Genomic DNA, 14,640 nt, shown 5'->3' on the forward strand with positions numbered 1-14,640 from the left:
GGTACTCTTTCTCCCCTGCTTGTAGGAAACTCGATTGGGAGTCTAATAAACCCTGTAGGCACTTTCCTTCCCCTTCTCTGCTTTCTCTGAGATGTTGTATTTGTCAAAATCCTTGAATGCTCATCTCATTTAATTTGGAATTGAAAAGAAATTATTTCTTTTATAACTGTAAAATGTGAAACTATCCTCTCCTAGTATGCTTCAAAGAAGCTGGTTTGAGAGTTACTATCTTTTAAAATTCTGAAAAATCCAAATGTAACTAGAACATTTCTACATATGCTGCTTTGATTTACTTTAATCCCATTTCAAAAACTTTCTGGTTCTTTCCAGTATCTGTACTGATTTTTGTATACTTTTTATAGAAAGTTGAAGACGACACGATGCCGATCCGTCGCTCGGTGAATTCTTCTTCCCGGGAAACTCCTCCCAAAAGCAAACCTGCTGATGGTGAAGAGGTCAAAGCGGGTACGGTAATAGTTCTATAGTGGATTGTTAATGTATATCCCAACATAAGCTTGTGTTCTGAAACTCCTGAAAAAACCTTACTGCCGTGATTAAAATACTACTAATGCTTAGCTTCTTTTCACAGGCTTTTCCTGGATTATTGGGAAGTTGTATTTTGCAGCTACTTTTTTCAGTCTGAACCCATTTGTTTTGTCCTTCATACCCCATGGCAAAGCCCTGATGCTCCAGACAGGAAAATATAACTAAATATAGTCCCTTTTAAGCTTGCACATTCTTTAGAATAAAGGTAGAAATTGTGAAGTTTCAGTAGTGTCAGGAAGATGGCTTGAGATCGAAAGGTGGAGTTAATGAGTGGAAAAACAAAGTATTTAATTTTTTTTCTTTCTTTTCCTGAACAAAAGGATTTTACTACCATGTGTCATAAAATCTAGTCCAATATTAATGTGTCCGGTCTTAGCAGCTTCCCCTCAGTTTCTCAGAACGCGTCATTTCAGTATCGTATTCGGTTAGTTTCACTGACTTTGTCCTCTTTGGTGTCACAAATAAATAAATTACATACGAAACTAACTATTAATACACTGCATATTTTAAATGCATGATGCCTCCATGGGAAAGCTATGCACAGGAACGTAGCAGGAGTGCTTAAGCTCCTTCTCGGAGACAGAGAACACGTCTACTGCATGGAGCAGTCGCGGTAGACAGCTCTTTATCCAAAAAGTGGGTAATGGCAGTTTATATACATCTTACCTAGCAGGCAGCCCAGTCCCTAAGCTATTCTCAGCTACATATGCTGGAGTTAATTTGCTTGGTAAGCTCATTTCTGACTAGATTTAATCCTACTGATAGACAAGTGGTTCTGCAAATGCATGTGCAGTCTAAAGCTTTGCCAGGTCTGGAAAAATGTGATTGAATGGTTAAAATCCTTCAGGTGCCACAGTGTGTGGTGCAGAAACAGCGGTGTTTGAAGACAAGTTGGTCGTAAACAAAGCTGCTTGTATGCATCTATCCAAATTTCTTGTAGAGGTGCATGTTGTTGCACCTTTCTGAGTTAAAAACACATAAACCTCAACCTAGGGGAAAATCTTAGTGTTTCATGGTACTGATTTCCTCCTCCCTTCCCCACCCAGGCCTCTCTGATGAGGGGTGATTGCAACAGTAACTTCTGGAGTTAAGAGAAGACTGGGGGAATTAGCTCATTGTGAAAATGCTACATGATGATGTTTGAAGTTACTCTGGCATTTGATGGCTGATTGCACCTTACTGAAGCTCTTTTCAGTAGTTCTGTTCACTTCTTCAGTTACATTCAAATCGTCTGTTTAAATTAGAGAAAAGAAATTGTCTGGTGGGAAATAATTTTTGGGGGGGTGTTCTTAAGCTTTTTTTTTTCCTCTGCCTTCCTGAAGAATAGAGGCTAGTTTTAGGCAGTAACTTGATGCGTTTTCACATGTTAGATGCAGAAGTCACCTCTGAGGAATCTGCCTCTGTTGGAGAAGAACAAGAGAATGAAACCCTGCCTGCTGCATCCAGTGAAGCAGAACAGCCAAAGGAACCTGAGAATGAAGGGAAAGGGGAAGCAAAGTCCTCAGAAGAAACCAAAAAGGAGTAAGGCTTGCTTAGTGCTGAATTCAGGGGTTTGGGTAGGATTCTGAAGAAAGTCAGGTTTTCTAATAGAAACACCAAAATGTTCTTTAAATTATTTTCAATGTCAGATGTTCTGGGCTTTTTTGTTGTTGTTGTTCTGCTTGTTGGCTTGTTTTACAGTGTCTTTTGTCTTACTATTGCTTTGTATTTTTCCTAAGCGAGAAGGATCAGTCTAAGGAAAAGGAGAAGAAGGTGAAAAAGACCATTCCTGCATGGGCTACTCTTTCTGCTAGCCAGCTAGCTAGAGCACAGAAGCAAACTCAGATGGCTGCCACCTCACGTCCCAAAATGGATGCTATTTTAACTGAGGCCATCAGGGTAAGCAGGAGACAAATGTTTCTTTTGTTCATCTGTCGCAAAGCAGAATAATTTGTGTGCCTAAAATCCACAGTTTCAGCTTGCTGATGGTACGGATGATAGTGCTGTCTGTTAGCAGGAAACTTACGGTGTAAGACATGTATGCTTCTGCCTGAAAGCCCATGGAGCTGAAATGTAAGTCCATGATGATGATGGGGGCCCTGTAGCTGATTTCCTTGTTTAGAATTTGTTTCCCTCCATAATTACATTATTAGAAACAGCTAGGATGACATAACCTGGTTGATTGCTGTCGTCATTTCACTTGGTGTGCCTTCTAGCCATATTTAACTTGATTTACCTTGATTAATCCATCTGTTTGATACGTGCTTGTTTTCAGCATTAACTTATTCTAATTCAGGACAGAGGGAAATACTGTAAACTAGCATTCCAAAGTGGTGCTGGTCTTGGTTTACTGTATCCCTCCTGGTTGTAAGAAGAGACCTGTGCTGTTGTAGTTGGATGAGGCTGGTGGAGTCCAGGCCTCCTGTGAAGGCAACGTGCGTGAACCAAGCCTCAAGGGGAGAGCAGCAGCACAACTGATGACAGCAATCATGAGCAACATCACTAGTAGACTAGTTTACTAATGTCAATCCTCCAACTTTAAAAAAAAAAAAAAATGCCAACTTGTTCTGACTTAATGATTACTCTATCTGACATTAGTAAAATGACTTACCAGTTGTGCAGCATTGGTTTGCCAAGAGGTGACTGTATTTCGTAGCAGCATGTAGTGTTTATGCCATGACTTGTAAGTGCTTCAGAATACGGGAGCAGTTGATATGCGCTTGCTGTACTGCTTTTGTGTTGTCTGCCCTTCAGCCACACTGAAGGGGAAAGTTAAGTATTTTGTTAGTCATATTTTATACTCTTGAGTCATTGTGGGGAAAAGGCCAGCCCTGGCACCCTGCACCGATGTGCTGGCCTGCATGCATCAGTTCAATCTCTGTTTTTCCAGACCCACAGCAAGATAATTGCAGTGCAGGTGGTTTCTGCTAACTTTTTGCTTCTGTTTCAGGCGTGCTTTCAAAAGAGTGGTGCATCGGTTGTTGCAATACGTAAATACATCATCCACAAATACCCTTCCCTGGAGCTTGAGAGGAGAGGCTATCTTCTAAAGCAAGCATTGAAAAGGGAGCTGGAGAGAGGAATCATTAGACAGGTAAGAGTCGCTTTGCGGAGCAGCACTGGAGGTGGTGTTACTCAATTACATAGGAGTTTCTTAAACTGCGTTAGCAGGTGTCTGGGGTGGTCATGTTCTCCCTCATGGAGGTTAATTAACCTCTGTCTCCACTTTGTTAGACACTGACAGGATTTCAGCATTGTTCTGTCAATCAGATACTTTGCATGGTTGTCTTTTGTGCAATTTATGACCGTTTCTTGGTGTTGTGTAATATAGCATTGCAGCAGCATGTGTCTTCAAACTGAGCCTAACAACCTCACTTCTGCAGCAGCATGTTTCTTTTAACACTGTAATTTATGCCTGTGATATCTGTTAGGGTCTCCTGGTCAGGACATCAGAGTATGTTATTAATGTCTGGCTGTGGTTTCTGATCTTAGTGACATGTCAGTGGGTTCAAATCAGGCCTCTGTCATAACAGCCCATCGCCAGGGTGACAGTGCATTCAGAATCTGCATAATGATGTCACTTAGTCTCTTTCAGGTTCTTACTATTCTGAGTTACTTTGTTAAAGACTGAAATGGACTTTCTTTCGAACTAGGTGAAAGGAAAGGGAGCTTCTGGGAGCTTTGTGGTGGTGCCTAATGCAGGAAAAACTGTTCCAAAAGCCAGAGACAGAAAGGTAAGATGGATCATTTTAAACAACACTCTGAAAAATCTTGCACTGAAAGACATGTATCTTACGAAATGCAGCCTAACCCCAACCCAAACAGTATTCTCCTCCTTGCTGTACTTTTCCTCCCCAAGTACAGTAATTAAAACACCCGTTCCACTAAAATCAGAATCAGAAAGCTAGTATGAGAAATTTAAAATGAAGTAGAATAATCAAAATCTTAGTTTTAAAATGTTTACATTAAACCCCTAGGCTTTGGTTCAGAGGCAGAAAACTGAATAACCATGAAGCTCCTCTTCTGTCTTTACCTGGTAGAGAGAGATGCCTCTCAGGTATTGTAAGAGAGCTTTATGCTACTGCTGTTTCTGTTATATCTGTTGCATGGATAAATGGAAGACTTCAGTCTTCAGGACTGTCAGATGAACATTTTTCCATCAGCTGTGAGGGCAGAGGGAGGAAGAAGAAAATATCCTAAGGCTTCTGGAAGAAAGCTGCTAATGTTGGGTGTATATTGTTCTGAGGTAGTAAAATGTGATGTGGTTTTTTTGAGCCTAGTCCTCACAATTAGTCATGGTTCCAGCACCTCTGTTCTCCACTCCCTGCTGCGCTGAGTGTATGAAACACATTTCTAACACCGCAGTTACAAAATGCTTAGATGGGTTTGCCGATCCCCTCGCATCTTAGATGGGTGAACCCAGGAGAGAGTATTGTAACGCCTTGGTGCTTATCTCTTGGCTACTGGGGAGACCAAAAGTCCCAAAACTGAAGGAAACAGTGACACACTTGGTACTAGGGCACTGAAGTAAACTAATTGCAGTGAACTTCTTTTTAAATAGAGCTCACTGGCTCCACGAGAAGTTTGAGCAAGGCACCTGATAACTGCCAAGGCATCACTTTTCTTGTCGGCAGCATATCGGTGTCTTTGTTCCTAGTTACTTTCTCTGTGTTGCAGCAAAACAAATAGTTTGCTTTTGTTTTCGGTGAATTCAGCTAGCAGTCGAGCAGCTGTCTGGGTGAGCAGCACCCTCACCTGTTTGACTGTTTGCAAAGCTGCTGTTCAGCATCAAAATCATTAAACTTCAGCACATTTCCCCACTATCTTTTCTGTATAAAGAACAGACTATTTTTTTCCTGATCTTCCCCTCCCCGTAGTAACAAAGGGATGGAGGAAAATTCAGAAGGGAGCGTTGGCTTCAGTCAAGACTTCATTCTGTCATCTGAAAAAAAATGCACTCCTGTTTAGCTGTTCATTTTTGGGAAGATTTGACCTGTGTAAAGAGGCCTTGCCTTTGGTTTTTGTGTTTCATGTTAGCGTGAATCATTTTCACCTGTCTCATTGAAGGGTAGCAGAGGAAAATGTCTATAGAAAGAGGAAGGAAACCATTAAAAATACAGATATTGTTAAATACTCAACAATTTGTATTTGTAAAACTTTCCTAAGCCTCCTATGAAAATTCCAGCCAAATTTGCTCGATTTTACTTAAACTGCTAAACTTTTAAAATTGTTAATGTAAAGAACTGCCTTACTTACAGAACTTGATTTTCCAGATCTGTGGCCAGTGTCAGGAGCACTTCTCCGCACCTGTGCATTGCTGGCTCAGAAAACTCAGAGTTTTAGGCCCCACTGATGCGTAAAAGTATGTGTATTTCAGAAAAGCACTTCCGCTTCGACTGCAGAGCAACAAGTCAAGCTGGAAGATATCCTGCCGCTGGCTTTCACCCGCCTTTGTGAGCCGAAGGAAGCTTCTTACAGCCTGATCAAGAAATACGTGTCTCAGTATTACCCCAAACTCAAAGTAGATATAAGGTAGGTGCAGGAGTACACTTTTGCAAGCAGAGCTGCAGAGGAGCAGTGAAATGCAGCCTTCCTCTGGCTTTGCCTCACTTCACGGTGATTCGATTCAGTATTTCAGCAGGCAGCAGACAGGTGGTGCTCTGCGTTGTAGAGCCTGCAGGAAAGCTTGAGGAAAAGCTGTGCCTTTTTCTGCATCCCTCCACACCCAATCTTTGTTCCTGACGCCGACATCAGCATTGCTCTACGCACCTCCGCCCTTAACCAAAACCAGACCCCTTTAGCTGCGTGGATGTGAAGGCCTCTCCTTGGGATCTTGTCCAGCTTGGTTCTGGATGCTTTAGCTGGCACATGCTTACAGTAATCTTTAAGTTTGCCCGTACGGAGCCGGTCAAGGCTTGGGGAGGAAGCAAATCTAGGAAAACCCTGTGGGTCACCTCTTACAGGGGCTTGCTACTCAGTCCCTTGTTTGTCTTTGAGCTGACTGACTCATTGCCCACCGAGTCCAAATGTGCTTTTCAAAATGAGTAAATCCTTCCAAGTGAAGCTTGTCTGTTTTTGGATATGCAGTGACACCAAGAAAGCGTTGCAGTTGAATTTCCGCTAAGGTACATTGTTCTTCTCATGTAATCAGCACTTGCTGACAGATCTCCATTTAAAATGTCTCTATGTAGGCAGATACCACTTGTAAGTACTGCTCTGCTCACACTCTGTATAAAGCGTTGTTTCTCTGTTTGTTTTTTAAGCTGTCAGTGTGTGTCAGTAAAGCTTTATCCTCCTGTATTTCAGACCCCAGCTGTTGAAGAATGCCCTGCAGAGAGCTGTAGAGAAGGGCCAGTTAGAGCAGATCACAGGGAAGGGAGCGTCTGGGACATTCCAGGTCAGAGCCAGAGTTCATCTTGTTTTGTTGACTGTACTGACCACAAGCCTTGGATATAAGTTAACGCGCCCTTTCCCTCCCCCCAGTTTCACTGGGTACGCCTTTCTTTAGCAGCCTGTCATATTCAGGAGTTGTCAAACTATGAAGCAGTAGGACTCTTATTCTCCTCTTGGTCTACATTTCTGGAGCAGACCCCCCTGCCTTCCTTGCTTAGCGTGCTCCACACGCTGCTTCAGCTCTGACTCACTAGCACAGTAGGGGAGATGGTGGGGTAAGCTTTCCTTTCCATCACTAATTGTAAGTGCAGTAGGTACCCCATATGTCTGCAACGTCTTTTTCTCATGTCTATGCCACAGAAGTCTCTTGGCTACATTTGGTCTGTGGGATGGAGGAAGATCTGATTGAATTGCTTCCCTGAGTGATAGGCCCTTAGATTGCCACATCCTTGCAGTGTATTTGGGGACTAGGACAATGTGTTACCGATAAAAAGCACTCCAGGCCAGTTGACTGAATAGGCCTGTCCTCCCAATTAAAGCTGGGAGAGCAGCATTCCCTGTGCGGTGTTTTAATATAAAACGTATCTGTGCTAATGCAGGAGCGCCGACCCACCTGGTGCAGAGGAGCTTGTCCTGACCTGGTTTGGGAGAATTTTGTCTTGATGCTTTTCTCTTCCTCCTTGGAAAATAGCTGAAGAAATCAGGGGAGAAGCCCCTGCTGGGTGGGACTCTGATGGAAGACGCCATCCTGTCTGCTATTGCGGCCATGAACGAACCGAAGACCTGCTCCACCACAGCGCTGAAGAAGTATATCCTGGAAAACCACCCAGGGACCAACTCCAACTTCCAGGGTAAAGTACCAATCTGTGTAACGCTTCTCTTCCACATGCTGAGAGAGTCCTGCAGCTGCAGATGTGTCTGTGCAGCACCTTTAAACTATTCCGTTGAGCTTGCTGGAGAACTGACAGCTGCTCAGCTTTTTGTGCTGCAGAGATGCTCAGTGTTTTTAATTCCCATTAGTTCCTTTCAAGCCTGACAAAGGCTAGTTTCTGAGACATAATGCATGTTTCTCTTGTCTATAGCATGTTCCCAGAAAGGGGGAAGAGTATTCAAGTACTTTATTGTTCTTAAATCACCAAGTTGATTTAATCTGTCTCTCTGTATTTTGAAAGGCTACAGCTTGGCATAAATGCAGTTCCTAGTTGCTTTTTATTTAGAGAAGTTGCATAGTCTCTCACTTTTAAAAAAATTCACAAGCACCCCTCTTACTGATTTGTTTGAGGTCCTTCTTTGGCTCTGATTTTAAAAGGTCAAGCAAGTGAGGAGAGAAACTAATCCTGTTGTATTTGGGAAGGCATTTGGCATGTCTTTGTTCGCAGGAATGACACTAATGTCTGTTTTGACTTTTGCATTAGCAGAAGCAATACTAACAGAGACTTTAAAGCAGATCTTCTAATGGCTTATTTGCATTATTTGGCTTGAGGCCCAATGCAGTTGTTTAACTGAGGCTGGAGGTCATTTGAAGCAGGATGAGCTCGCAGCAGTCTCTACTAGAGTCAAACCTAAAAGTAGATCGGTTTGTTACTGTGGTGTCACAGTGCTGGTGCCATTCCTCAGGACACGGGGCCAGAGAGGAGATTGCTGATCCCGCACTCTTCACCTGGAGCTGAAGCACGGCATCAGCACGGCTGTTTGATGCAGGGCTTATCAACATACGGACGAGCGCAGGTTCCCTCGCAGCAGTGTGGGCTAAAGAAGTTGCCTGAGGCCTTCTGCCAATTAGAGACTGATGTCAAGTGTGACTTCTTAATCTTGGGGCAGGGAAGAGAGTTCCCAGGCTTACTAAGCCCTTGCACAATTTTTTTTCAGGACCACTGGAAACTGCCCTGGTCCTTTGCTTTTAGCCAGCCTCCAGTGCTTGTCAGTCTTGCAAGTCGGATAAGGAAATTTCAGCTTGCAATCTGTTGTTTTCTTTCTCCTTCCATTACATAAAAGGAATTTTTATGATCTCTGCTCTGTTTTAAGAGCAACCGGAGGAAGATCTGGTGAGATGTAGAAGCAGGCGGGCACGCGCTGCAGAGCCAGTGCTCTGCACTCCTCCCCATTTTATACCTCATACTTATAACTGGACTTGACTGGAGTCAAATCCTTTACGTGCTGCTATTGATCTCTGGTACCCAGAGTAAAAACAGCCTTATGTTTTATGTGTTGCTCCTCTTTATAGAAGTGTGGGGTTTTTAAAGAGTTCTTGGAACTATGACAATCCTAAGGTTGCAACACTAGTAATTTAACGGCTATAGTCAACTCAATTAGCTGTGCAAGCTCTTCCAGTGCCATTCAAAGTAAAACATTGCAGCAGAGGTAGCCTGTAAGCTGGTGAAGGTATGGCGCTGTCCCAAATGATTCTCTTGCTGTGCAGTGTCAGTTCTTGATAAAAGCCCATTTCAGGAGTGTTGAATAAGTGGTTGGAGTGAATACCTCTGCATTAATCGTACAGAACAGATTCAGATGACAGTTCAGCCAGCGTGTTTCTTTGGATTGTTCTCTTTCTATTCCTCGGGTGAATCTCTTTGGAATGTGCTTGAGGGCAGGCCTTGCTTTTCCCTTGGTTTGGAGGGAGCTAAATATGTAAATGGTCCCTCTAATTCAAGCTGAAAATGGTTTTGAACTCACTAAACAACTTCAGCCCTTTGCCAGAGACAAAGATCCCCTGTACTCGCGCAGTTTCGGTTACAATTCTTACACAGTGCACAATGGAACAGAAGACTGGAATCAAAAGTGCAATTGTCATATTTCTAGAACAAATATTTTCCTTTTAAAAAATAACAAAACCAAACCCAAAACCAAAAAACCCCACAGAACGGGGAAAGATGGACCACATACGAAATTTAGAACAGGAGGAGGGCAAAAACAGGGTAAAGACTTGTTTTAAAAAAAGCTTTGGAGAACAGGCTGAAGAAAGCTGAGACTTGGGTTAAATTTGGACAGAAGTAGTTAGATGGTGCTGTTGAATGCATTTATAAAGGAGGATCCCTTGATCGTGACATCAAAAACCTCTGCACCGTTCTTGACTTCTTCCTTTGGAGAAGTTATAACCACACTTGCTAAGTGTTCAGGAACAAACACTTGTATCTTGTATCTTCTTCCTGAAAATTAACTGCAAGAGGATTTCCCTTGAAATAAGACATACTAAAACTTTGAAATGCAGTGATCTAGCTGGGTCTTACACACAGCAGCTGCTCTTCGCTGAGTGCAGAAAGAAGCATGCGGTGATGTCTTCACGAGTCTCGGGTCTCCAGTGCTGTTCCATTCCTCTGCAGGTGTCCTGGGCAAAGGAGACTTCATCCTGACTCTCCAGCTCTGATTTCAGAGGGCACTGCAGAGAGCAGTAAGGTTAGACAAGTGGATAAAGATGGTAACGCAACCTTTCTCTGATTTTTTTTTTTTTTCTTTCTCCCCCCCCCAGTGCATCTACTGAAGAGAACCCTGCAGAAATGTGAGAAGAATGGCTGGATGGAGCAAATTTCTGGAAAGGGCTTCAGTGGAACCTTTCAGCTTTGCTTCCCTTATTATCCTAGGTAAAGAGCTTGGCTGTAAAACGATGCTCAAGATAAGCGTCGCATAGGTCAGTCCGATAGCAGTGCTGAAGTTCATAGGCACCCTCCTATTTACAGGGAAGTTTGTGGAGGGTTTAATAACAGATGAACCACAACGTTGTCACCCTTACTCTAGATAATGACATTACTTGGGTGTCTGACTGTGAGTGGACATAAAGCTGACTTCGTTAGCAAGGGAAGCTTATAAGGGCGATAAAAATATTGGGCTCAGTATTCTCAGATACTCTGTCATGATGCTTTTTTTGCAGGATGGGGGGGCTATTTAAGTGTTCCCATGCTAAAACAAACTCACATGAGCAGGTAGAGTGTGGTGGTGTTCTTAATGCAGGGGTGCTCGTAAGGAGTAGGACCCAGCTGTTTGCCTTTCTTAATGCTGATATGGAGGAGAGGTGGGAGGAGGGAAGATGACCTAGATTAGCTTCTGTGAGACGAAAACAGCCTTTCTTCTCCTGCTGTGAGCATATATTGTGCTGGGCCACGTGGAGCCCAGGGATGGTGACTTAGTGTCCCGCAAAGAGCCAAATGGCAACGTAGTCACTGAAGTCTCTGCTTCCCACCTTCTTTTATTGCATGCATACAAAGTCCTCAGTGGCTTCAGCCTGCGTTCGGAGTCACTGAAGCCTGATCTTGTCCCTTTGTTGTCTGCCTTCCTGTGTTCGCAGAGAAGGAGCAATGAGGAGAGAAGCAGAGAAGGGGCAGCTTAGGGCTGGGGCATGACTTACAATCTGCCATTGCAGAGACTAAATAACGTTGGTTTTGGGTAGCGGCAGACACGGAAGTCTCGGGGGTATTTCTGGATTAGGCTCTCGAAGCTGTAACCTTACAGGAGGATGGGCAGCAGTGCCTGATGAAAGCCAGGGTTACCCAAGGCTTGCTGACCCTGGGGTCGTATCCTTAGAAGTAAGTCCCGCTCTGACAAGAACCCTCTTGTAGCCCAGATGTGCTCTACCCAGAGAAGCAGCAGGATGAGGACTCTGAGGAATCTGATGAGGAAGAAGAGGAGGAATCTGAGGAGGAAGAAGAATCTGAAGAGGAAGAGTCTGAGGAGGAAGAGCCACCACCAAAGAAGAGGTATGGTAGCATGGGAGATGAATGGGCTCCTTCGGATGAAATAAAAGTGACTGTCGCAGCTGTAGAGCACACAGGTTTGTCTCTTTGTGGTTATTTATCCACAAGGCTGTTGCTCAGAGGTGTTGGAAGAAGTTTCTAATTATGCCTTGCTCCAGAGATAACGATCTCCCCCATTCCATAATTTGCGGCTTACCGCTTTTTTCCTCCAAATGAGAAGAGAGCCTGTATTTATTCTTTGTATTGCCTTTAGTCTCCTAAAGTCGCCTGTTGTGCTTTACAGAAGCGTGATGTTTCACATGGGACTTTTTGTATTTATTAAGTGTTTCCTTAGGAAAACTTTCCCCTACAGTATTATTTGCAGTTCTGTAGCCAGATATGAAACCTGCCTTACTCGGAATGTGGATTTAAGATAAGTGTTGTTTGTTAAGTAGTAAAATTCCATTTAGAGAGGAGAGAGAGCGCTTAGGTCTCTTAATTATTCTGACAATTGACTTTGATTCGTGGTCGTTATTTGTGTGTTTATATGCCTAACAAAGGAGTTTGAAACCTCGCTGGCAGAGCACTGTGGGGATTGAGAAGTGCGTAGCGTGGCAAGATCCACCAGAGGAGTTCTTGCTCCTTGGGATTTAGCTAATGAAATGTACCGCTGCATAAAGGAACATCCGTGGCAGAGAACAAGGATGCCAAGATCTGCTTCGTTTATGCAAACTGACGACAGCAGCTCTGTTCTGGGTAGCATTTGCGCCTCCACTGACATCTTGTGCTGTCTCCCTCTCTCTGACAGGATGCAGAAGAGACCGCCTCCAAAATCACGGAGCAGGGCCCCTCCGATGAAGCGAAGAGAGTCCAAACCCAAGCCAAGAAAAACCCCTGCAGCCCGCCGGGGGAAAGCAAAGCCCCCTCCCAAGGTTAAAACCCCTGCTAAGAAAGCCAAACCAGCAGCCCCAGCCATCAAGAAACCCTCTGGTGGCAGCTCTTCCAAGAAACCAGCAGCCAGCGGGAGGAAGGAAGTGAAACCCTCTGCCAAGGGCAAATCCACCATGAGGAAATCTCTCCGGGCAAAAAAGTAAAATTTTTCCACTGTCAGGGAATCCCATGGTCAAATCCACAATCTTGTTTTATAAGTCAACGTGCATTTGTATTTTAGTTCTGATGCTTAAACACTTCTTTAATTTTTTTTTTTTTTTTTCTTGAATGGTGGGGAAAAAGCTGAAAACTAAATCAAACCAACCCGAGCATTTGTAAGATCTCAATGCTGTGCCTCGTGCCTGCCCCTCCCCTGGAACAAGTCATCTTTAGTTTCTGCAATAATTTTAGGACTTTTCTAGGACATATATAATCTGTACATTTTACGGTGTTCCTCTTGGGTTTGGGGGGGAGGGTTGGCTTTTAAAAATTCTTCAGAGAAGATCTTTATATCTTTAGACAGCAGGAACAGGATGATTGGGGGAATGTGATTCTTAATGAGAAGGTACAACGGCGGAAGAGTCCTCCCTAGATCCCCTGCATGACGAGGTCCTTAACGCTTCTGTGAAGAAGCAGTGTATATACGGCACTTGCACTGAGTCCTGGAGGCGCTTCTTTCTGCTCGGCCGTTAGAGCGACAGGCTGAGGGGACGGCGCGTTTGGCTCCTTCAGACCAGCGAGGTTTGTTTGACGGTGAGTCAGATCTTCAGTAAACGGAGGCTGCAGCGTCTGCTGATCGTCTGATGCCAGAGGGGCTCCAAAAGGGGTAGTTCTCGGTTAGGCGGGTGATTTGAATTAGTGTTTCCATGCCACATCTGTTACCTTAAAACCAAAATATATAAAAGTCTTCTTGAATCCAACTTTCAAATGTTTTTAAGAGATGAAGAGCCTGAGTTTTGTCACCTCTTGTTTACCCTTTTTTAAAGAAAAGTTGGAGAGCTATACAATTGCTAATGTAGAGATGTTGATAAGTGAAGAACATGCAGTTTGCTAAAATAAAATGAAACTAAATTCCAGGCCCGCTTTGTGTGTCCTTTCTCTTCCTCGCCACAGCTTTCTCCTCCTGGAAATCTAGAGAGGAGCGAATTACAGTCACCGTGGATTGCTGCAGAGGCAGATCTTTGTAAAAGTACGTTGCCAGTGTGAAAGAGTGGGGCTATTTTAGCCTGAGCCCCTGCCAAGCTCTGTAGTTGGACGGACTCGTGACCTTTTCCTTCCCCATTTTCTCTGGAGACAAAGGTGAGCAAGAAGAAAGCTCTGTTTGAACCTCTCGCTGCTCTTCTTTCCCTCCGCCCCCAGTCAGTGGCCAGCGGGGACAAAAAAGACCGGCTGAAATCTTCCCCTTTCTGCCCTGCTCGGCAGAGCAGCGCCTGCGTTCCGAACACGCTCCGCCACGTCTCCACCTCTCCCCTGGACAGGGCAACGCCGGTGACTCGAATGTGACCTGACAGTCTCTTTGTTTAACGCGCTTTTGGAAAGAGCTTTGCACGTACAGTGCTGAGAGGAGTGGAAGTACCTCTGAAATAAAATGCAAAAAAGGAGAAAATAGCCTCATTGAATTTATTCTTTTCAGTTGCCATCCCAGTGTGCTACCTCTAACAACTGGGAGTTTAAAAAATTCTTCCAGAAAAGCCCTAAATTGTTCCCAGCCCTGTGACGAGGGTGCGAACAGCAGGTTTAGCGAAAATCACAGCTGATAGGAAAGTGGGAGAGTGAAAGCCCCGATCAAAGAGTAATCCGCAGGGATGTAAAGCAATTAGAAACATTAGTTAATGGCTCTTTCCTAGGGCTACTTGTACCGAAACAGTGGGTTTTGTCAGCATTTTCCTCCAGGCAGGTGCTACGGTGAGCCAAATTTGAGTAACAGCTTCTCTCATCCATAGGATATTTATGGGGACGAGGAGTCCTCGCCCAGCTGCGGGGCGTTTTGCGACCTCCTCCTTCCCAATAACATTCCCACACCAACAACCCCCCGGATATTTGTTAAAACACTGGTCTGGGTAACACCGATTTTTCCGCACGTGAGCACGGCTTTATTTTGCTGCGAGGCACCTCGAATGAGAGCGTC

The 14,640-nt window shown here is 44.1% G+C and overlaps 1 protein-coding gene across 4 annotated transcripts in view; it reads left to right on the plus strand.

Moving 5' to 3' along the window:
- HP1BP3 (heterochromatin protein 1, binding protein 3) overlaps positions 1-13,592 on the plus strand; it is a 21,810-nt gene extending 8,218 nt beyond the window's left edge. For 3 of the 4 annotated variants that reach the window (XM_009330336.1, XM_009330335.1, XM_009330334.1), the window contains exons 3-13: positions 363-465; positions 1,917-2,067; positions 2,265-2,424; positions 3,476-3,619; positions 4,179-4,259; positions 5,903-6,057; positions 6,832-6,922; positions 7,610-7,769; positions 10,385-10,496; positions 11,469-11,606; positions 12,391-13,590. In XM_009330336.1, coding sequence (XP_009328611.1) covers positions 363-465; positions 1,917-2,067; positions 2,265-2,424; positions 3,476-3,619; positions 4,179-4,259; positions 5,903-6,057; positions 6,832-6,922; positions 7,610-7,769; positions 10,385-10,496; positions 11,469-11,606; positions 12,391-12,676 — 1,581 coding nt within the window. In that variant the 3' untranslated portion in view covers positions 12,677-13,590. Of the gene's footprint in view, positions 1-362; positions 466-1,916; positions 2,068-2,264; positions 2,425-3,475; positions 3,620-4,178; positions 4,260-5,902; positions 6,058-6,831; positions 6,923-7,609; positions 7,770-10,384; positions 10,497-11,468; positions 11,607-12,390 lie in introns of all 4 variants that reach the window. The other variant, XM_009330337.1, reaches the window with a different exon arrangement.
- The last annotated feature ends 1,048 nt before the right edge of the window (positions 13,593-14,640 follow it).

This window comes from Pygoscelis adeliae, unplaced genomic scaffold (assembly GCF_000699105.1).
Source record: "Pygoscelis adeliae isolate BGI_AS28 unplaced genomic scaffold, ASM69910v1 Scaffold728, whole genome shotgun sequence".
Classification (NCBI taxonomy): domain Eukaryota; kingdom Metazoa; phylum Chordata; class Aves; order Sphenisciformes; family Spheniscidae; genus Pygoscelis; species Pygoscelis adeliae.